At 36.5% G+C, this 25221-nt stretch overlaps 1 protein-coding gene across 1 annotated transcript; it reads right to left on the minus strand.

Annotated features, from left to right (window-relative positions):
- Positions 1-237: 237 nt before the first annotated feature.
- On the minus strand, positions 238-24315 carry LOC137617000 (uncharacterized). Its single transcript, XM_068346861.1, has 4 exons — positions 24281-24315; positions 5525-6568; positions 5277-5392; positions 238-644 (listed from the first exon to the last, which is right to left on the minus strand). Exons 1-4 carry the CDS (start codon positions 24296-24298, stop codon positions 494-496), a joined length of 1329 nt encoding a protein of 442 aa, XP_068202962.1. The 5' UTR covers positions 24299-24315; the 3' UTR covers positions 238-493.
- Between the last annotated feature and the right edge of the window lie 906 nt (positions 24316-25221).

A 25221-nucleotide genomic window follows, 5' to 3' on the forward strand; every position in this document is an offset into this window, starting at 1 on the left:
CAAGATAATTCTAACCAATCAGAGAGCAGGAAACTTTTCCGAGCTAAAAGGGCTCCGCTGCGAGTCGGTGCAAATGCGCCTCTTTAGAAAAAATTTAGTATAGGTGATAGGTCAAGTACCAGAGGACTGAGGTTTTGATTAGATAATACGCGATTAATTTTTGTTTTTGGTGACATTTTGATGTTCTGGAAGACCAGAAAAGGCCATCGGCTTGACTGTTAGCTCGGTTTCCTTAGTAACGTCAACCCCCCCCCCCTACCCATGGATAAAGAATAAAAGGGCAGTGTCACTCGACTTCTAGAACTTGGTGGTTTTTCCACTATCTTCAATACAGCTTTTAAATATAGCTTCTTTTCAGCCATTTCCGCAATTATATTTGAAAAGTCATCAGTGGGGAATCTATTTTAGTCTATGCTAACGAAGCTAGAGAGAGAGAGAGAGAGAGAGAGAGAGAGAGAGAGAGAGAGAGAGAGAGAGAGAGAGAGAGAGAGATTTACGGGTGAGGAACATCCGCCGAGAAACCGTGCTTGGGATGAGCCGAGTAATTGACCACCTGCAACTTTCCGTCCTTATCATGGAAGCCGTAGCGACCGTGCACTAGACCGTTGCCGTCTCTCTCCTCGTAGCGGAACTGGCGGTTGTACCTGAAAGCAAAGGAGGAGGTATATTAGAGATTGGTTAGTGGGCCGCGCGAACGCCATGCTCAGTAATGCTCAACCCTAGGTCTATAGATTACTCAACTATGATAAAAAAAGATATACTTGGTGTCAGTACAACCAGCTTCGTTGTATCAGTTTCTCACTTATTTATTTATTATTATTTGTATAGATACTTGTTTGTTTGGTTGTTTTTATTAATTTGTTGTTATGATGATTTATATGGGATATGGTTTGTAGCCCTATGCCCTGAATTGTATTAAAAAACCAACCATGAAAGATATGTTCTTAGATACTGTGCAGATGAGAACTAAATATCAAAGTTATTTTCTTTTAAGTAAAGTTAGAGTTCTTGACAGTGGCACTCAGTAAAGGAAAAGTGAAAGGCCAGTGTGTCCAGTAGTATTGGGCAAGACAAAAAATGATTTTGTCTGGGGAGACTGAAAAATGTGGAACTTAGGCATTTGTCAGTAGTATTGGTGAAAGAGTAAAATCTGTGATGGTTGGTAACAACAGTTTAGTCTAGAAGTAGAAAACAAAGGAATTAATTTTTTTTTAGGAGAGCCTGAATCTGTGCTAGGGTGGTTTTTCTTTTTTTTTTAACATGGAAGGATGGTTGTACTAGGAGATTTTAATGCAAAGGAACGTAACTGTAAGAGATAGAGATATTAGTTGGTATGAAGTGTCTGATTCTAAAGTTAATGAGAATGGACATTCTTCTGTGCATGTTTTTTTGAAAGAGGCTTGGTTTGTGGCAATATTCTTTTTTTATTTGGTTGAAGCAAAAGTTAAGGTGGGTGTAAATTGGAAAGGAAACTGGGATATTTTGGCTAGGAATGTAAGCAAGGGGATTGGATACGAAGGAAGGGAAAAGTGCACATAAAGAGGGAAATTATAAACTAAAGGACAAGGTTAAAAAACCAGAAGTTTAGAGATTCCAGGGTAAGGTCTTTGGAACAGCAAAGGGTGTTTGAATATTTAAGAGGTAAGGAGTAGGGAATGAATATGGAAATTTTGTGCTTGAGGTGATCAAAAGTTTAATGAAGTGAAAAAAGATTATTTTTAGTGCAGTTGCATGATAGGGGAGAAAAATAAGTGTGGCATAGAAGATGACGGATAGGGTAGTCAAGAATAAAGTGAGAGAGAAAAGAGGGTCAGTAACAAAAACAGAGGGACGAAGGTGAATAGGAAATTCAGGGAGAATAATTAGTGGCCTTACGGGGAAATTGAAACAAGAGAAATGTAGAGCAATTAGATCTTGGAAAAACAGATGCAAGTCGGATATAACTTTAGGCCTTGGTTGATGGGTTGAATATTTTAAGATTTGTTGAATAGGGACGATAGAAGGGAGTCGAGAGCTGACTGTTACAAGATTAGAAAATGTTAATGCAAAACTGAGAATGCTTTTGGACATAGATTTTAAAGAATTAAGCAACGTAATTATGATGTCGATAAAATGGAAGACATGAGTAGTTGATGGGATTATAAGTGAGAGGCTGAGGCTGTGTGATTGAGGGGCTGGCCAGGGTTCGTTATTTCACAGCGCTGAACCATCCCTAGTTTTGCTCAACTAGAAAGAAGGAAGAGTGTGTGTTCAAGAAGTGTTAGGAAGGAGGAGAGGAAGACTTGGAATGTGTGAGAGAGAGAGAGAGAGAGAGAGAGAGAGAGAGAGAGAGAGAGAGAGAGAGAGAGAGAGATGGTGCATGTGAGAACTGAGACGGTTAATGTACTACAGGCGAGCCTTCTGTGCAGGTGTTTGAAGCTGCTAATGTCGTGGAAGTTTCTTGTAGAGGGTTTTTATCTTATGAACTGTTTTTTTCTCAGCAGCCAACCCCTTATCGTTTAAAAAGATATAATCCTCTCGAATTCAGAATTTTACTTGGTTATAAAGTAATATAGTTTTTTTTTTTCCTCCAACCACCTTACAATTCAATATGGCATTATTGCAATAAGTAATTTTTTCATGAAGGAATCATATAAAATTTTCAATCGCTAACAAAAGTGTGAAAGTGAGAGTCTAGATCTTGGTGCATAGCGGTTGGTCTGTGTCCAGTTGGTGACAGCAGACTGAATCCGTTAATTGACTCTTTTAAGTTTATAGCCACCGTTTTTCCTTAACAGTAGTAATATATATGAGGAAGAGCCACGGTTTCCAACATTGAAGGTCTCTCTCTCTCTCTCTCTCTCTCTCTCTCTCTCTCTCTCTCTCTCTCTCTCTCTCTCTCTCTCTCTCTCTCTCTCTCTTTTCTCAATTGTTGCATCTGGATTCAGGTATTTGTACTATATTTGAAATATATCTCTACCTTGGCAACAGATTGCTAAGTTTTTGACAAGTGGCTATTTATGACGGCTTTGTCACTAACAAGATGCCATGCTGGAACTTTGTTGGGATTAAATATTATTATTATTATTATTGTTATTATTATTATTATTATTATTATTATTATTATTATTATTATTTTCTAAACTACAACCCTAGTTGGAAAAGCAGGATACTATAAACCTAAGGGGCCCAAAAAGGAAAATAGGCCTGTGAGGAAAAACAAGAAAATAAATAAACTAAAAGAAAAGTAATGAACAATTAAAATAAAATATTTTAAAAACAGTAACATTTACAACTCAAGAAAAATCCCGACCCTTCGTAAATTGTTAATGTTTTTATGGAATCTAATTAAAAAAACAGAAAAAAAATTTCATATTAATTTGATCGATCTCTAGAGTATTTTTTATTGATGAGGCTTTCAACCAATTGAAAAATCAGTTAATGGAGCTTAGCCGTAGATCACGGGCTGATTCTCCTCTTTAGAAATAAGAAGAATAATGAGAAAATGCTTAACCGAAGTTTCCTTTGCTACCACAAGGTCCATAGCGCGGAGATGCTGATTTGTCATGGTTATAGATGAAGACATTTTAAATTAAGCGATTTCCATAGTTCTTCGGTGTGTGTGTGTGTGTGTGTGTGTGTGTGTGTGTGTGTGTGTGTTTGCCTTAGCTAATGAGAGATAAAAGGTTAATTTTTTTTTCAAACGGAAGTTTGGCTTTAGAATTTGTGTTTAAAACTCGTTGCTACCCTCACGTGTCTTGCCATCTCGTTGCTTCAATATAGATCAAATTCATCTTATCCGTTGACCGACCAGTATTACAACAAAGATATTTGATGTAGCTTTTAGTATACATTTCTTTAGTGTAAGAATTCTTTCACGCAAAGCTACTAAAAGAGTTTTTTTGTGTCGTAAGTATCAGTGATATGACGGTATTTTATGGTATTAAATAAATCAATCAACTAGTGTATGTCTATTATGCAAATTGATTTTAAAAGCATGTATAAGTATTAAATTGAGTAAGAGCTAAATGGCGAAATTGCTGTACGTTTGCTTGTTTTACTTTTACTCTGAATAGAAAAGAAAATGTCACCTTCTCCAGCCTTTCTCCCTTTGTCTTCAAAGTGTAGAAAATTCATTCGTTAATCGCGGAAACCAGATCGTTCCTGTTAAATTTCCGCTTTGGAAATTTAGCTTTAATTAAAGAAATAGACTTCAAAAAGATTTCGTGTGAATTTGATAGTTTTTTTATCTCTACCAACGTTATGTGTGTGTTTGCTTGTGAAAAACTTCCAGGCCACAATTTTAATCGTATAGAAATGAAACTTGTCGGTATTAACTGTTATGTAAAAACCTGGAAATGATTAAATTTTGGAAGGTCAGGGTCACGGTTAAGCAAAATGTCCAATTCACGTAATCAGCCGTAAGTTTAGACATTGTTGTCACAGAGACTTCAAAATTGGTTCCTATTTGAGTGTATGAAAATCTACGCCAATTAATACATATTATGGTTAAAGGTCAAGGACAAGGGCGAGCAAAAGGTCGAGAAATAAGCTGCCGAGACGGAGGTCTCCGCTCTACTGAGTCGCCTCTAGTTTAGTAATGTATTCCTTAAAAGGAACCTCACAGTATTGTTCACTACTACTACTACTACTACTACTACTACTACTACTACTTCTGTTAACCTTATTTAGCCCAACCCAGAATCATACTAACGAACATTGGTTGTTCTTTCTACGTTTTATTGAAGGTAAACAACCAATATCCTTTTAAGTTTAGGCGAAATACAAGAACAGTGATACAGCTAGTATTCAAATGGAGAATATGCCTTCTCTGAGAGCTTCTCACAGCCGTTTCTAGTCCACTGCAGGACAAAGGCCCCAGACATGGCCTTATTCATGTCTGGGGTTTGGTCAGTTTTCATCACCACACTGACCACTGCGGATTGATGATGGTAGGAGATTTTGGCCTGATCGTTCACAGCAAACCAACCTAGTATGGATGGCCCTGACTAGTACAGCTTTGCTGATTAGGGCAATACACAAACACTTTCACCGCGTTAAGGTATCCCCACTCAAAAAATTGATATATAATAGAGTGTAGACTTAATATAAGGAGAATTAATAAATTTTGCAATCCTGAAAATTCCTAAAATAGAGTTAGCTTGATAGAAAAAAAAATCGAGAAAAGAGAAGACAGAATTCTCATTAATAACTGAGTTCTAAGATCATTTGAATACATGTAAACTTAAGAAGACTGTAGTAACGTAATGTACTGAGCATTGAGAAGTCAAACTCACCCTTTTCCTGTGTCGTAGCCAAATCGGTAAGAATGGGGTCCTTGTTGTCCATGAATCTGGAAGGCCAGTCGACCTGCACCTTTGGCGTTCTCAACAGCAGCTGCATCTGCTGCAAACTGTTTGGAAACGAAAGATTAAATGATTATCGTACTGCCAAGATATATAGTATAAGAAATTCGAAAAAGTATATAATTTCTATAAGGCTTTCATACATACGCATCTATATTATAAGGTATTACCCTTATTACCTTTAAACCATTCTCATCCAGGTGACCCCCACCGTGGGGAACATCTCTTTTCTCTTTGACAGGTTCGTCTGTCTTCTCCTGCTTCGTCAGGTAATTGTTCAAGGGCGGGCGTTTCTGGTCCTTCGGTGAGGGGTCCTTGTACTGTTCGGTTAACTCCTCTTCATAGTAAGGAGGCAGGTCTTCTTCATACTGGGATAGAGTTTCTTGGTATTCCGGTAAAATCTCGTCTTGGTAATGGGGCTTGTTTTCACTTTGGGGAGGATACTGTGGCCGTTCTTCCTGATACTGTGGCCTTCTTTCTTCCTGATACTGTGGTCTTCTTTCTTCCTGATATTGTGGTCTTCTTATTTCCTGATACTGTGGCCTTTTTTCTTCTTGGTACTCTGGCCTTCTTTCCCCTTGGTACTCTGGACGGCGCTGTTCCTCTTGGTGAAGGGGTGGTCTCTGTTCTTGATATTGAGAACTTACCTCGTCTAAGTAGACAGGAGGCTCACGGTTTCTGATGGCCGGTTTTGGACCTTCATGAACCAGTGGTTTTCTTGGGTGCTGAGGTTGCTCTATGAAGATGGATTCATCTTCGGGATAAAAGGAATCGTCTTCAAAGACAGTAGGAAATTCATCATAGTCAAAGTATTGGGGCTCAGGTTGACGAATTGGCTGTTTCTGGTGTCTAGGTGGATATTGGGGTCTTTTTTGAGCCTGCTGGGGCACTGGCCTGTGGCGATACTGGGGAGGCAAAACGTCAGGCTCTGAAAGCTTGTAGTCGGGCTCTCTACCGGGCCTGAACTTCTGCGGACGGGGCCCAGGGAAAGGGTTCCTTGATCTTGATGGAGGAGGAGGAGGACCATGTCTGGGTGGTAAGGGCATGGCTATTCTGCGAGGCAATGGACCACTAGCCACGGGTCCCATAACTGGGCCATCAGATCTTTCAGAAGCTTCTGTCTGACTTCGAGGGATCTCCACAAAATCGTAATAGTCATAAACCGAAGCTGGCATTGAACGCTTCTGAAGCACCGGCGTGCCACACACCAGGCTCACACATATCTGTGGGTCATTAAAAATTGCAATTAATTTTACATGATGGAAATTTGATGCGTCTATTCGTAATTAATGTATTGCATAAGTTTTTCCTACTTCATGACGATTGTATAGCAATCATCAAAATTTCTGATGGAAGAATTGTCTTTTGAAGTAGTTGTAGTCCCTAAAAAGAAACAAGTAAATTTCATGACATTCTTATTTCATAATTTGCCATGAACAAACTCATTACGAGTCTTAATGATTATATGTATACGCACATTCTCTCACTCTCTACTGTGTATATATATATATGTGTGTGTGTGTGTGTGTGTATTGTGTGTATGTACTCTTTGTATGTATCGCTTCTCATCTCTCATTTCTTTAGTCTTAATCTTATTAAATCGCAAGTTTTTATTTGTTCATCAGACAGATATTAAGATCTTATTATCATTGTTTGGATAAAAAGTGTGAAAAGGTTGAACCATTTTGTAGTTTGATAGAGGAATAATCGACAAAAAACCTCACTATAGTTTTTTTTTTTCTGCAGTTAATGTTTGATAGGAAACCATACCCATCCTCTCGTTCAGGTTGAAATAACAGATGACGGGTTGTGCCACAACCGTAAAATATTCCCCAGGTGTGGTAGATGCAATACCTTTTTCTCGATATTGCTTGTAAGGTGGGAGGTTAACCAGCATTACTGATTCTAAACCTCTTGCTCTGTTGGTGGTATTAACTGTTTATTCTTTTTAATTTGTAGTTCGTGAGGTGCCAAATCCTTTTGAGCAAGAGAGCTTGGGTCCCGACTAAACCTCCAGAGTACATGTCAATCATTATATGCAGTGTTGCCACATTTTTTTCTTTGGAATTGTGGTTTTTGAGTGGGTTATTATGTAAGATTTTCTTCCCTGAGATGCGTTAATGTTTTTTTGATTCAGACCTATACGTTTACCGAAGAAGTGTATGGGGATATATCTTTCACTCCCCCCCCCCTTTTTCTCATACTAACGAGAATATACATGGTTGACAGATGAAACACGTATATTGAATCTTTAGTTGAAAGATAAGAAGTGTTTATTGAATCTATGTAAAGGTTACATAAACACCTTCAGTAAGACATACTGTATACTCCCAGTCACAGACAATGTTAGTTACGAGTGACGTTGCAATTAGCCATTGATAATATGACATTGTAACGGCAGGTGTAGTAAAGATTTCAGAGATGATAAGTGTCACGACTGAGATGGTGGGGAAACGTGTTGAAGATAGATGGTGGGGAGGGAGTGAGGAGGGCTTGGGAGGAACCTGTTAGGGGGAGAAGATTAAGAGAGAGACAGAGAATTAGATGACCAGATAAGGTGAAGGATGATATGGAGAAAAGAGGTTTGGTGAAAGAGGGTGTCTTTGATTGAAGGTATTGGAGAGGGCGCATCAGACAACCGACCCCTTAGTTTAGGGATAACGTTGGGAAAGAAGAAGAAGAATTCGCTTTGTCTGACTAATTAGTCTTGCTTTTCCCAAGTTCTCATTGTAGAACAGAGTTTCTTTCAGGCGAGTATTTCGTGTGAATGCGTTTTGCACTGGTGGTGTTCTCCGTGAAGAACTATCAGTGAAAACCTGCCAGACGTTGCTCTTGCGTTTGGATAATTCAGGCGATTAAAGTAATGTCTCTCGTTTCATTTTTTTGGTCTTGTTTCTGTTTTCACTTTATTGAAAATCTCTCGTTGCGTCTATTATTGTTATTGATTCCGTCCTTTTATGTGTAGTCAAGATTTTGCTTTCTGGATTAATTATTCCTTTAATATTTTGAAGTGTTTTTAATATGTTGCTTTATCATTGGTAATATTTCTTATACTTTATTTCGCGATGAATGATACTCTGTTGCTGGTAATTTATCTGGTTTTGCCGTAAGATTAGCCTCTCTCTCTCTCTCTCTCTCTCTCTCTCTCTCTCTCTCTCTCTCTCTCTCTCTCTCTCTCTCTCTCATTGTAATGATGAGATACCTGTCTCTCAGAATGTACTACATTGTACTACTTTGACCCATAAAGTGACCTATGCTTGGCACCTTCGGTGATCACCTGACCTTGGAACCGGATATACACTAATCATCTTGACTTGCTTTTCTTCTATAATTAGATTAACTAACGAATTTTTATTTTTCCAAAGCTTTCAAAAGTATTCCTTTGAGTCCATAAAAAAAATGTTTTTGTATGAGATTTTATTTTTAAAAGTTTGGAAGATGTTTGGAAATTGTTTAACTATCTCACTATAACTTTAATTTTTTTTATGTCATTCGATATATACGAAATTAAATCTTCAAAATTAACTTTTCTCAAATAAGTATTATACTATGTAATGCTAAATCTCACAAAAGGAAAATTTAATCTTATACAATTAGCAAATTTCAAACCCAGATACAGCTGTGAGGTAACAAGAAACTTAAACCGGAAAGGTTTAAAGGCCGCTAATGAATGGCAGAGGCAAGGGACAGTGACATTGCCCTATCAAGCAGGACAATACCCTAGAGACTGACCATATATACATATGATCAGCGCCCAAGTCCCCTCTCCATCCAAGCGAGAACCAAGGAGGGCCAGGTAATGGCTGCTGATGACTCAGCAGATAGAGCTCCCCCAAACCCTGCATCCTTAGCTCACAAGGATGGTGAGGTTGTAGCGACCAAAGAAACTAACGAGTTTGAACGGGACTCGAACCCCAGTCTGGCGTTTACCAGTCAGGGATGTTACCACATCGGCCATCACAACCCTTCCATAATACAGTTATAACGAATTGTGAATCTTTAATTTGAATTAAAAAAATAGTGCATGGAATGAATGCTATACGGAAACGACATTATTTCTGTGTTGTATGTTATGCAAGCCTTTTCCGAGTCCTATCAGCCTCAATCTTACCGAGTGAAATGAAATGCTAATTTCATATCATTATATTATACATGTATGGATCGCGTGACCTGATTCACATTTCAGTAATACGCTTTGTTTTAACGTGCGCCTAACCTTTACGCAACCTCGTTTTAATTGGCAGGGTCCAGAAAAGGCTTTCTTTTTTAGCATGTGGGGACAGGGAAAATCGCTATGAGATTTGGAATGACGGAAAAGTATATTGTGGCTTTATTAGAGGTTTAAAGATTTCTCGTGGCAACTGGCAAGCCATTATTGCATTAACTGCCGTCACCCAACCAGGGTAAACCACCATCACCCATAGACTAGGACTAGGGAGTACCAGGTAGTGGGTGCTAATGACTCAGCCTAGGTGACTAACCATAGCTCATAAGGACGACAAGTGAAATATGTTGTCCCATGAGCTTGACTATATAGTGAGCAATAGACCGAGTCACAGATTATTCCTTAAGTTGCCATAGCTTAATTAAAAACATTCGTGAGTACACTGTTAAATTAGTGTTAACACAGACTTTTAATCGTCTAAATTGTTGTTGTGGTCGGTAAAGTACAGATGAAAACCAACTGGTTGATGGAGAGATTGTGTGTTAGACCACACACATAACATGTGTTGTATAATCCCAAGTAAAAGAAAGTAAATTATCAAGAAAAATATAACAGTTTACAATAACAGGAGAATTAAATGAGCCTAATCGTTATGTACCTGGCTTAAATATAATCCGATGGACAAACCACTAATGCAATTTTACAAATAATTTTGGCGTTATCTGAACAGCAGAAGGAACAAGATATCAATGAGGTTAACCGACGCAGTCATTTAAAAAAATCAAATTTCTTTAATAAAAAAAGAACAAATGAAGTTTTTACGCTTAGCGATCTCGAAGTCCTGAAAAGAAAAAATTCACATGTGACTCGAGCTGTCTTCTCTCATCCACCTGATGGGAAATGAACATCTGGTGTGGTGTAATGTCCAGGAAACTTCAGGTAGACTCCTTCTCTTTCATTTTATCCCTCCTTACTTTGAGCTCCTTACCGTCCCTTCTTGTTTCCCACATTCTATAATATTCTTTTCTGTAGATTCTTCTCCCATTTGGAAGACATTGTCACAAAAACATTACTGGAATCATGAGAAAATCGTTGCCTAGTTCTCTTGTAATACGAATGCTTGCGTGAAAGCTATTTATTCTATTCGCTTGATAATAAGCTTGTTTTTTTTTGTGAGCTACGAAACTTGCGATGCATCGCTGTCTGTAAAGCATTCTTTACCTCAGTTTAGTTCAGTAAAATACGACATATTTTCAATATTGCCAAACATGAGTATAACGTTTTCTAACGTTTTGTGATAGCACACGCATGTGCCTAGACATTCAGTATACACATACTTTACTTTCATATTAGGATAAGCAGTTTAAACAGTGCTCTTGGCTCATGGTCGCAAGAGCGCAGCTGCATATGGGCACTAGCGTCAAAAGGGGTCATAGGGTAGCAACCTCATCCATGAGGAATGTAGGGATGAAGTTTCCAGTCCCATTTTCTTTTTCATCATCATCATCTCCTCCTACACCTATTAACGCAAAGGGCCTCAGTTAGATTTTGCCAGTCGTCTCTTATCTTGAGCTTTTAAATCAATACTTCTCCATTCATCATCTCCTACTTCACGCTTCATAGTCCTCAGCCATGTAGGTCTGGGTCTTCCAACTCTTCTAGTGCCTTGTGTAGCACAGTTGAAAGTTTGGTGAACTAATCTCTCCAAGAGAGTGCGAAGAGCATGACCAAACCATCTCCATCTACCCCTCATCATGATCTCATCCACATATGGCACTCGAGTAATCTCTCTTATAGTCTCATTTCTAATCCTGTCCTGCCATTTAACTCCCAATATCCTTCTGAGGGCTTTGTTCTCAAATCTACTAAATCTATTGGAGATTGTTTCATTGTCATACCATGACTCGTGTCCATAGAATAACACTAATCTCAAAAAACTGATATAGTCTGATTTTTATATGTAATTTCAGGCTATTTGATTTCCAAATTTTACTTAACCTAGCCATTGTCTGATTTGCTTTTTTCAATCTTTCCCTAAACTCAAATTCTAAAGACCCTGTATTGGAGATCATAGTTCCTAAATACTTGAATGATTCTCCCTCATTAATCGTTTCTCCTTCCAATGGCATTTCTTCTTCCATTGCATACTCCGTTCTCATCATCTCTATCTTTTTTCTATTTATCTTCAGCCAAACCTCGTGTGATATTTCGTACATTCTGGTAAGCAAGCATTGCAAATTCTGTGGTGTTCTGCTAACAAGGGCATACTCTAGGTCTCCTATCACCAATCCTGTCCAATTTTTCTCCACCATCTCTGACTGTTCCACGCATTACAAAATCCATGAGGAGGATAAACAACATAGGTGACAACACATTCCCTTGGAGTACTCCACTGTTCACTGGAAATTTCTTAGATAAGACTCCATTAACATTAACTTTGCACTTGTTATGCTCATGAACAGGCTTAATCAAATTTACGTATAAAAGAGGACTTCCATAATATATATATATATATATATATATATATATATATATATATATATATACACACACATATATATATATACATATATATGTATATATATATACACACAGTATATATATGCCTAAAATATTTTACATAGACTGGGACACTGCATGGAAAAAAAATTTAAATTTCTATAAGATTTCTGAAGTAGCCTACTCAAAAAATGCAGATTTATTCGTGCAGGGAGAAAGTGAATATCTACACCGGAATCCGAAAAGAAAGTATTTATCAACCATAAAACCGTTATGTTGTCAATAGAACTGACAGATGGCGTCCGTTCGTTCGGGGAGCTCAGCTCTGCAAATAAGTTGGTCACTACTTCTTAGCCGTTGTGTGTTTTACGCGCATGCGCGCACTGGGGTGTTAAATACGTTAAGTAAAAGTGGCAGGTGGATTCGCCATTGTTGATTTATGGCTTTTACCAATCTTTGGTTTCGCTTTATTTGATTCTTTGTGATGAAATAAAAAAGAAAAGCTTACCTCTTATCACATGATCCCTTGTTGCTACTTTACAATGTTTTTCATAAGATAATGTTTTTATATTATTATTATTATTATTATTATTATTATTATACTTTTCCATTTAGGGTTGTAGCTTAGCAAGTAATAATAATAATAATAATAATAATAATAATAATAATAATAAAGGTAATACTTTGTGATTAAGGGGCGATTCATGTCAACAGAGACTTAATTGGATCTATAAATAGTGTACTCTGTGTTGAAGGAATGATGAGTGGAGAAAGGGTGGGACTAATTTTCTTCCCTCCAGCTGTCCAAATTCTTAACTCTTACTTCATAGTACAACAGCAGCCCCCCCCCCCCCTTCCTCCCCTTGACCCACGAAACTGAATAGCCACCGGGGCCCCAACGCTGATCCACATGGCCCAAATTCATGAATCCATGAAGGGGATTCTAGTGAATGATTTAGTGATTATTCGATCCTGCACTGGGAATGCAATTCACAATTGTTTGGTCGTGAATTCACTGCTCTTAGTTATTCTGAATAATTCAATGCTCTCGGTGAACTTGCTGTTCACGAGGCTTCCTATATCGTTATGTCTTTCTCTTGTTTTACATAAAAAAAAAATGGTCAAAACAGTAATTTTGATTTAAAATATGAGTAAAGATCTGGCAGTAAATTTAGCCTTCTTCAATGGTTATAAACGTTATATAGGCTGTCTGGGCAAAGATCTAGCTGTAATTTTAGCCTTCAGGAAGCATTTTAAACGTTATAGATGCTTTTTTTGGGCAAAGATCTGGCTGTAATTTTAGCCTTCAGGAAGCATTTTAAACGTTATAGATGGTGTCTGGGCAAAGATCTAGCTGTAATTTTAGCCTTCAGGAAGCATTTTAAACGTTATAGATGCTTTTTTTGGGCAAAGATCTGGCTGTAATTTTAGCCTTCAGGAAGCATTTTAAACGTTATAGATGGTGTCTGGGCAAAGATCTAGCTGTAATTTTAGCCTTCAGGAAGCATTTTAAACGTTATAGATAGTGTCTGGGCAAAGATCTGGCTGTAATTTTAGTCTTCAGGAAGCATTTTAAACGTTATAGATGGTGTCTGGGCAAAGATCTAGCTGTAATTTTAGCCTTCAGGAAGCATTTTAAACGTTATAGATGGTGTCTGGGCAAAGATCTAGCTGTAATTTTAGCCTTCAGGAAGCATTTTAAACGTTATAGATGCTTTTTTTGGGCAAAGATCTGGCTGTAATTTTAGTCTTCAGGAAGCATTTTAAACGTTATAGATGGTGTCTGGGCAAAGATCTAGCTGTAATTTTAGCCTTCAGGAAGCATTTTAAACGTTATAGATAGTGTCTGGGCAAAGATCTGGCTGTAATTTTAGTCTTCAGGAAGCATTTTAAACGTTATAGATGGTGTCTGGGCAAAGATCTAGCTGTAATTTTAGCCTTCAGGAAGCATTTTAAACGTTATAGATGGTGTCTGGGCAAAGATCTGGCTGTAATTTTAGTCTTCAGAAAGCATTTTAAACGTTATAGATGGTGTCTGGGCAAAGATCTAGCTGTAATTTTAGCCTTCAGGAAGCATTTTAAACGTTATAGATGGTGTCTGGGCAAAGATCTAGCTGTAATTTTAGCCTTCAGGAAGCATTTTAAACGTTATAGATGGTGTCTGGGCAAAGATCTGGCTGTAATTTTAGTCTTCAGAAAGCATTTTAAACGTTATAGATGGTGTCTGGGCAAAGATCTAGCTGTAATTTTAGCCTTCAGGAAGCATTTTAAACGTTATAGATAGTGTCTGGGCAAAGATCTGGCTGTAATTTTAGTCTTCAGAAAGCATTTTAAACGTTATAGATGGTGTCTGGGCAAAGATCTAGCTGTAATTTTAGCCTTCAGGAAGCATTTTAAACGTTATAGATGGTGTCTGGGCAAAGATCTGGCTGTAATTTTAGTCTTCAGAAAGCATTTTAAACGTTATAGATGGTGTCTGGGCAAAGATCTAGCTGTAATTTTAGCCTTCAGGAAGCATTTTAAACGTTATAGATAGTGTCTGGGCAAAGATCTGGCTGTAATTTTAGTCTTCAGGAAGCATTTTAAACGTTATAGATGGTGTCTGGGCAAAGATCTAGCTGTAATTTTAGCCTTCAGGAAGCATTTTAAACGTTATAGATGGTGTCTGGGCAAAGATCTGGCTGTAATTTTAGTCTTCAGAAAGCATTTTAAACGTTATAGATGGTGTCTGGGCAAAGATCTAGCTGTAATTTTAGCCTTCAGGAAGCATTTTAAACGTTATAGATGGTGTCTGGGCAAAGATCTAGCTGTAATTTTAGCCTTCAGGAAGCATTTTAAACGTTATAGATAGTGTCTGGGCAAAGATCTGGCTGTAATTTTAGTCTTCAGGAAGCATTTTAAACGTTATAGATGGTGTCTGGGCAAAGATCTAGCTGTAATTTTAGCCTTCAGGAAGCATTTTAAACGTTATAGATGGTGTCTGGGCAAAGATCTGGCTGTAATTTTAGTCTTCAGAAAGCATTTTAAACGTTATAGATGGTGTCTGGGCAAAGATCTAGCTGTAATTTTAGCCTTCAGGAAGCATTTTAAACGTTATAGATGGTGTCTGGGCAAAGATCTAGCTGTAATTTTAGCCTTCAGGAAGCATTTTAAACGTTATAGATGGTGTCTGGGCAAAGATCTGGCTGTAATTTTAGTCTTCAGAAAGCATTTTAAACGTTATAGATGGTGTCTGGGCAAAGATCTAGCTGTAATTTTAGCCTTCAGGAAGCATTTTAAACGTTATAGATGGTGTCTGGGCAAAGATCTAGCTGTAATTTTAGCCTTCAGGAAGCATTTTAAACGTTATAGATGGTGTCTGGGCAAAGATCTAGCTGTAATTTTAGCCTTCAGGAAGCATTTTAAACGTTATAGATGCTTTTTTTGGGCAAAGATCTGGCTGTAATTTTAGCCTTCAGGAAGCATTTTAAACGTTATAGATGGTGTCTGGGCAAAGATCTAGCTGTAATTTTAGCCTTCAGGAAGCATTTTAAACGTTATAGATGGTGTCTGGGCAAAGATCTAGCTGTAATTTTAGCCTTCAGGAAGCATTTTAAACGTTATAGATGCTTTTTTTGGGCAAAGATCTGGCTGTAATTTTAGCCTTCAGGAAGCATTTTAAACGTTATAGATGGTGTCTGGGCAAAGATCTGGCTGTAATTTTAACCAAGACTTTGTGTGATGTCCTTTTTGGGAATTCTCCCCCTGTAGATTTCATAAAAACATTTCCACACAGAGTTTGTGCTTTTGTAGTGCTACTGGTTTTACAGATTGTAAGCAATATGTGTCAAAATACTGTATTCTCTTTTGCAAAGTAAAGGACATATCACTTCGCATAAAAACACGATGTTTACGTGTTTGAAAGTGTAACGCCTTTTTGTCTTTTTTTCTTAAGCTCCGGTATGTTCCTCTGTATCCTAATTTTCTCATTTTTTTTCAGTTTTTTTTTGTGCTGTACTTAGCTTTATTTCGTCCACTTAGATGATTCTATTCTGTGTTGATTTTTTTAATAAATGGGTTATTTTCTTTTATGAAATTTTTCGTTACAAGTTAATGCAGTCCTTTTTATATGAATGTCGGCTGACATTGAATAATAATATATTATTATTGTCACAATCAAAATTAGTTATTGCTATTGCCATCATCGTCATCATAAATATCATCAACTTAACAAATCAGTGACATTGACAGATATGTAAAAACAACGCCGTTGACCATCTTTACAACTCAATTTGATTAGAATAAAGAACAATTTGCCAGATAACAAATTAGTGTGAAATTTTCAGTCGCAAGTTTTCTCTTGAGTTAGAAAATAAATTTCCCTTTCTGAATTCCTAGAGATTTACTTTCTAGTTAACGAAACGAGTTATAAATCCTGTTGCGACAGGTAAGCCTTAGGGTTTGAGTCTGCTCCAATCTTCCTATCTCTTCTCGTGATTTATGTTCAAAACACCAACTACATGTGTAGTTTTCCTCGATCTCTCCATAGACCTTCCCTGTCAAATTAGCAAGCTTTGTGTGGTTGTGTGGGGAGAGTTTAAAAGGTTTAATGGCCACTTATGAATGACAGAGACAAGGGACAGTGACAGTGCCCTAGACTGGCCATACACATATGATCAGCGCCCAAACCCCCCTCTCCACCCAAGCTGGGGAGGGTCAGGCAATGGGGACTGATGACTCAGCAGATAGACCTATAGGCTCACAATGGTGGTGAAGTTGTAGACACTACATAGCAAGAAACTATCGAGCTTGAGAGGGACTTTAGCCCCAGTCTGGCAGATCACCAGGCAGGAACGTTTCCAATAGGCCACCACAACCTTGAAGATTTTAAAAGGTAATCTTCTGTCATCTTCCGGTCTCTTAATGAAACCCTTCCTACTAAGTGGCGACTGCCACACTTGCCTTGTCACATATGTTACCCATTTGTTGCAAAATTTTCCAGTAACGTAGCTTACTTTGCTAGCAAAGGTTTAGCAGTAGTTGTCAATTGCAGTTCAATATGAAGTCTGTCAACGTGTATGCTCCTAATAAGTAATACATGACCTGAAGTAATGCTTACTGTCGAACATTTACGATATCCAACTGCTAACAACACTTGCAAATGCTTTTAGGTATTAAGTCAAATAGACTTATTCAGTTTAAGAGCTAAGAAATTTATATGCAAAATGCATCATATCTAAAATAGTAACCATAGAAAATGTCATTAAAATTTAAATGATAATTAAAGTCTAATTTAGCTGAGGGTTTGCTGCGTTAGGTAAAAACAGTTTTCCCGCGCATACAAATGCGTCCGAGCGGTGTATGGTTAAGGACATTGGACCTTGGTAACTGGTTAGAAATCACCCAACATAGCCTGGTTACAAAGATCAAACTTAAGCCCATGTGTTATAATGGTGGATCTTACAGAGCGTAAATAAAACATATGTTAGTTGTCAAAGGAGATTAGGTAGTTTTGGTTACGTATCACATGGCCATAATTGTTAGGCTTATTTATGACATACGTGCGAACACATACACTAGTTTCACTTTTTAAACTTATCCTGACGAAAAAGAAAATTCTGTGTTTAAATCTTGAGTAGAATAAGAGACCAATTGAAAATTCTACCGAAAACTTATTATATGAATAGATTATAAGAATGACCAGCATATTTTATTGATATATTTTATGTTCGCTCATTCTTTTAGGCGAGTTATTCAAGTCATTCTTCATTCATTTTTACGAGTCTTAGTAATTTTTCGTATTTTTCATGAGATGTGCTCACAATAGAGAATGCTTTGTAATCATATAAAATTTGATAAAGATAATTCGACAGTCTTTTGAGAACGGTTTCATCTGTCAATTCATCTTATGGATAACTTGGAGATACTTTCACCCTTGTACCCCGTTAGCAGCTTGTTCTTGTTAACAAGAAAATCCATTGCCCGTAAGAGAGGGAGAAGTAATCTCACTGGGCGTAGAAGATACGGCTCAGTGGGTAATGGCTGCAAGCTGTTTAGAAAGCTGACGGTTGGTTAGTGGTGATGGCGTCATTCTTTGCAAAACAAATCTTACATTCGAAGTATGACGATTTGCCCAATGAAAAGGAAAGCGTTTAATTTTTTCTCATTGTCTATTGAGTTTTCGTGACGGTGAGTTGTGAGCGATTGTTAGTATTTTAATTTGTATTGTGCAACAAGAAGAATGTCCCTTGGGCGCATCGGCTCTCGTACTGAACGGTTCCGGCGGGAAAATAATTATGTAGAAAGTGGTCTGCCATCGTGACTGATTGGCAGCCGACTTTCGAAGATGAAATTTAATGATGAATTAATGGTATGATATTAGTTTATTAAAATTGACATGGACGTATAATTGTCTTCCTAAAAAACGTATTATGTAAAGCTGCTTGATTTGAATTTTCTACCTGTTAGTGTAGGTATTCTGAGAAACGTTTGATTCAACTAATAAGATTTTTCTGAAATTACCCTCTCGTGCACTGAGAGATTTTGGCTCGATAATGGAGATCTATGATAACTTGAATGAAACCAGTTTTCGTGGTTCTTGAAGATTTGCGAAACAGACAAGCGGTGAGGGTTTATTTTCTTTAGTATCTGCTTCATCACCTTATCACATACTCTTCAAAAATACGTTGTAGGCTAGTTAATATCCCTTATGTTTCTCACTGCTAAAGCATGCCGCAGCCAGCTTGCTGGAATGTCTCTGGCCATTAATATTCTTCACGCTCTCATGATAGTTCCTAAGTGTTTGTTCCATTGGCAACATGTGTCTGAGGTTTCACGAACATCTAATTTACAAGGGAACTTGCTCTAAATTTGGAGGAAATATACTTAATGCAATCTTGGTGGTTTGAATGTATTCAATTTATGAAAAAGAAAATGAAGTATCTGTCATCTATTCGTGAGACTTCAAAAGAACAATTATTTGATTTTCCCCACGCCAAAATTTAGCTAAAACTCAGAATTTACAGAACTAGAGGTCACTTTACGAGTAGGACTAAGTGTTTGAAATCTCCTCCTCTAGGTCTATAGCTTATCTCTATAGACCTTGTTCTTCCGCAAATGATAAGAATACTTTAAAACCTGTGCTTGTTTAATTTGCTGTTTATTTACTTGAAAAGGTTTTTATTACATTTTATTTATTACATTTTAGCAGGTAACACATCTACAAAGCTGTCTTTTCTCATCCTTGTTGATATTCTATGAGACTATCCTCCCGTTAGCTCAATTCACGAGTCTCTTTTGAAATAGGCCCCCTGACACTCGACCTCCTACTCCTATTAACCGGTCCAATGGTGTTTTGGAGATAAAAAGAGTTTGTCCCTCCACGTGTCAAGGTTTAGTTGCAGAAAGCTCTAATGTAAACAAAGAATTTGAGGCTTATAGAGAGAGAGAGAGAGAGAGAGAGAGAGAGAGAGAGAGAGAGAGAGAGAGAGAGAGAGAGAGAGAGAGTGCGCGTACTATGTTAATTTATGATTTATGGTAGTTAATTTTCATGTTCCCATACCCGAATACGACGGGGAATTGGTAAGCATAAATTTGGCGTTATTTTTTCTTGCCAAAAAGCTTTGCAGACCTACAGACTTATGAGAAAAAGAGTGTGCCGCCTTGAGGAATGTGTTATAGTTAGAGTACGTAGCGTGGACAAGACATAATTATGTTTGCTTGCATTTTGATTCAATATCAAATTTCTCTCTGGAATCCTTTTTCTTTGCTAAGCAGTGTCCCTTACTCTCATTCTATATCGGGAATCTCGCTCAGATTTCTCTTTTAAAAGCATTTCTCTTTACAACTCTCCTTTTCTCCTTGACATTATTCTTGTCATTTTTAGTTCTGTATTGTTTGAACTCCCAAGTATCATTGTAAGGGCTTGCGATGCTTGGCCCAGTTAAATATGAGGACATTGTTTCTTTGTTTACGTTTCTCTATTTATGGACAGTATTATTTTTTTTAATCTCTAGCTATTCCATATCGTTAACGGGAGACAGCAAAGACAGAAAAACCATACATCTAATTTTTTAGTTTGGTTTTAAGACTTAGATTGTAGTACAGAAGTGGTCTTTTTCGGTTTATTTCCGTTTGATATGATTTTACTCGAGTGCATTCTACCGCAACAGAGGACTAGACATTGTGTAACAGAATCTCCATTTTAATCTACTCTGGTAGTAGGTTTACTACCAAGCCTTAGTTAATGGATGCTGAACCATAGTCTTTGCGATACCAGTACACTGAAATGGACTACATTGATAAATGACTATTGGATGTTTTGCTCTTGGGAATTTCTGGTTAAAGGCGTTAATGTCTATCCTGTAGAATTGCTAGATACTCATATGATAATTCATGCTACAATATATCTTTATGTAAATATTTTTTTCAACTGAGACAAACCTTTAAGAAAAATATATTGTAAAACAAAGAAGACAGCATTCCGGGCTATTATTATCATTACTAGTTAAGCTACAACCCTAGTTGGATAAGCAGGATGCTATAAGCCAAAGGGCCCCAACAGAGAAAAATAGACCAGTGAGTAGACGAAATAAGGAAATAAATACGTTGATATAAGGAAGTTATTACACATTAATGTAGAATCGGAGATTTCTCGAACTGGTTGACTAATTTCAGTTTGTAATTAAGCAGTGACTGTCATTTGGGCTTTCTCTTATCAAGCTGCGCTTTCTATGGATTTGTGTGCGGATATGCTTGCGTGTCCGTGTGAACGTTTGCTTGACCTTCATTTTTTTTTTTTTTGTCGCCTGACTCCAAAATTCCTTACTTTCCGCCTTACTCTTATGTACAGGTGGACTCAGGATTTCTTGGTACACCTCGCTCCGAGGAAGTGCAACCTATCGAGCGATGACTGTGCGTCGAGTAACCAAACAGATAGTGTTGGGAGAGATAGTATCAGCGCTCGGTGGGACTACGTTGGGAGAAATAGTATCAGCGCTCGGTGGGACTACGTTGGGAGAAATAGTATCAGCGCTCGGTGGGACTACACACAGGAACTCCACTCAGTAAGGGTGCGACATGGTGCACTTCTTCAAAGCGAGGTGTACCAGATATTCCTGTGTCTAACTGTACATCTTGGCCAATTTAAATAAGTCCTTTGCCGTAGTCTTTTGTCATTACCTTTATGTTTGTCCTGTAAATATTAAAGCAATACGCACTCACAATACACAAGTAAAACAATGACTAACAATACATAATCATAGCTCACGGAACCACGAAATTTCCATGCTAACCCTTCTACGTCTCCTGGCTTTCTCTACTAAAGTATCTCCAGCTGGGTTCCGGTAATGTTCCTTAGTTTTTAAGAGGGTCTTTTTTTTTTTTTTTTTTTGCCAGGTGCTTCATCTTTCTTCGGGTTTGTGGTAACCACTGTAAAGCTTATCGACTCACACTCTCTCTCTCTCTCTCTCTCTCTCTCTCTCTCTCTCTCTCTCTCTCTCTCTCTCTCTCTCTCTCTCTCTCACGCAGATAGCTTATGTTGATTAAAACTACTCAATTGTTTATAACAGTTTTGAATGTTCAAAGTATCGAAGCCGAATCCAAGTCCCAGCGTTTGAAATTGGTGCTTTATATATATATATATATATATATATATATATATATATATATATATATATATATATATAAATATATATATATATTTATATATATATATGTATGTATATATATACACATATATATATATATATATATATATATATTTATATATATGTATGTATATATATACATATATATATATATATATATATATATATATATATATATATATATATATATATATATATAAAATATTGGTATTTGAAAAATGACGAAATCGTGTCCGAAAGACTTCAACAATTGAAATAAGTTCGATAAGGAATATTTTTCTTCGATTTCCCAGCATTGGCATTTGCTTATTAGAGAATATAACTGGGTATCACTTCAGGACTTAGAGTGCCGGGAAAATAAGGAACTTTATCGTTACTGATGATAAAACAAGCCACGGGACGCTGAGTGCCGGGAAAATAAGGACCTTTATCGTTACTGATGATAAAACAAGCCACGGGACGCTGGGTGCCGGGAAAATAAGGACCTTTATCGTTACTGATGATAAAACAAGCCTAGGAATTACTTTTAAATTATCTTGAGTTAGTATGTCTGTAGTAAGGAGATTGTGAAATATACAGTCCTGAAAGTTATCACAATTACTAGCTTATTCACAGATGTGTTTTATGTTAGGGCCTTTTTAAATTCATTTTAGCGTATTATATCTTTAGATTAAATTCATGTGACATGCTAGTCTCTAAGATCGAATTCTTCTCTCAACCCTTCAGATTGTAAATGTAAAAACAATACTCAAGCTGGCGAATACTATAATTTCATATCAATTAGAATTTCTTTAGTCATGATGTACAAAAGAAAAGGAGACAAATTTAGACATGAATATCCCTGAAATTACTTATACCGAACAAGCCGCTGCAAGGTACCTAACGGAATGGGATGGTAGATATTTTTTGTTTCAGAATTATCAAGAGTACATAACTCTTCTACCGTTACCTCCCGTAAGGATATTATTATTATTATTATTATTATTATTATTATTATTACTTGCTAAGCTACAACCCTAGTTGGAAAATAGGATGCTATAAGCCCATTGGCCCCAACAGGGAAACTAGCCCAGTGAGGAAAGGAAACAAGGAAAGATGAAATATTTCAAGAACAGTAACATTAAGATAAATATTTCCTATATAAACTATAAAAACTTTAACAAAACAAGAAGAGAAATTAGATAAAATAGTGTGCCCGACTGTACCCTCAAGCAAGAGAATGGAAAATTAATCGCTACGGGGAATCACACTTTAAGAAAAAAAGAAAAAAAAAGAACTGAAACCAAGTAGAGAGAGAGAGAGAGAGAGAGAGAGAGAGAGAGAGAGAGAGAGAGAGAGAGAGAGAGAGAGAGAGGAGAGAGAGAGAGAGAGAGAGATGTAAATAAACTGCAAGTGAGGAGAGAACCAGGACATATGATAAAAAGTAATGACATAGTATGGATAAGGAATGCTAACATCGAGGATGGATAACAGGATAAAAATGATGGCAAAAGAATGGGAAAATACAAACGATAGGCAGAATTAAGAAAGGAAAGGAAAGGTTAAATTGTAAAAATAAAAGGGAACAGTGATAGAATTAACTTAAACGCAAAGTGAACATTGGTTATATTCCTTACTAGAATGTTTGAAGTGTTTATAAAAATAAATTGAGGTAATGTGAAAACGATTATATATTATCAAGTCTATCATCAGTTTCATTTTAAATAACATAACTGAACAAAAATGTCTGTGTTCAACGGAAAATAAAACTGTTTTCCGGCTATGAATTGCATGAACATTTACACCCCTTGATGTGGCCACTTATTTTTTATTTTAACGAATGTGTTTGCGGTATTTTGACTTATGCTTTGAGAATTGCTTTTACGTTATTCTCGTCTTTAATGTTCCGACGGGTGCGAATGTATTCTAGGTTTTTCGAAAGATATCGGAGAAACTTGTAGGGCGGTTTACATACTGAGAAGATTGCTTTTACAAGTTAAGTAAATGTTACATATTTCTATATTGAACCTTAAAATATATACACGTATACAATAAATACGCGTATGTCTATCTATATGTACTGTATGTGTTTCTAGTGGTGTTGAAATTAAATATAAATAACTCATATCTATATGTATGTGTTTATGCAGGTGTAGACATTAAATATAAATACGCTCATATCTATATGTATGTGTTTATACAGGTGTAGACATTGACTATAAATAACTCGTATCTATATGTATGTGTTTATACCGGTATAGACATTAGATATAATGACAAATATCTATATGTATGTTTATAGAGGTGTAGAAATTAAATATGAATAACTCATATCTATATGCATGTATTTATACGGGTGTAGACATTAAATATAAATACACTCATATCTACAGTATATGTAATGTATGTGTTTTACAGGTGTAGACATTAGATGTAAATACACTCATGCTTATATGTACTGTATGAGTTTTACAGGTGTAGACATTAAATATAAATACACCCATATCTATATGTATGTGTTTATACAGGTGTAAAAATTTGCCCCCCCCCAAAAAAAAAACATATCGACCGCAAATACCGACAAATACAAATTGAATTTTCCAATTTCCATTGACGACACAGACACACACACATACTGTACACTTGGACCACGGAAGCACACGTACCAAAATCAGTAGCTTCATGTTGACGCCACAGTCTCTTGCAGAAGAATCACAGAAAGCGAGAGGGATCCTTTCTTTATGTAGTCTCGCACCAAACGCCCCCCCCCCCCTCCTCCACTTTCCCGTTGTATACACCTCAAGGCCATCCGGGTGGTTCAACTGTTAATTGAAGTTTCAATATACGGTATGCTGTATATATATGTATATGTAATAAATATATGTATCTAATATACATACATACATACATATATATATATATATATATATATATATATATATATATATATATATATAATGTATATACAGTATATGTATAGTTAAAATATGGTGTATTTGTGTCGTACACTCAGACATATATATATATATATATATATATAATATATATATATATATATATATATATATATATTTATGTATATATATATATATATATATATATATATATATATATAAATATATATATATATATATTATGTTATATTGCAATGATTAAACATCAATACGAAAATGGATAAAGTAATTATTTTCCAAAGAAATATTGCTGAATATAAATGGTATATACGATAAACTAAAACAAAAAATAAAAAATACTAACTAATATGAGAAAATTACGTACGAAATCAACAAGATGAAATTTAAAGGTGCTTTAATCAAATCATTTTTGAAATTGCAAATTCTAATGAAAATAACACTGCCAGGAAATCCACTCTTACATCGAAAGGAAGGAACGATTTCCGGTGCTAAGAAATGTGCTAACGTGGTATATCAACAGAAAGTGGACGTTGATGCTCTGTAAAATGAATAGCAAATATGAGTCCTTAATTACAGGCAGTAAATGCGTCAATCGAAATTATATTTTGAAATTTATCCAATTGCAAATAACTCGATAATCTAAATTTCTTACTCCCAAGTTTTTTTTTTTTTTTTCTTTTTTTTTTTTTTTT

Source organism: Palaemon carinicauda, chromosome 23, assembly GCF_036898095.1.
Source record: "Palaemon carinicauda isolate YSFRI2023 chromosome 23, ASM3689809v2, whole genome shotgun sequence".
In the NCBI taxonomy this organism is placed as follows: Eukaryota; Metazoa; Arthropoda; class Malacostraca; order Decapoda; family Palaemonidae; genus Palaemon; species Palaemon carinicauda.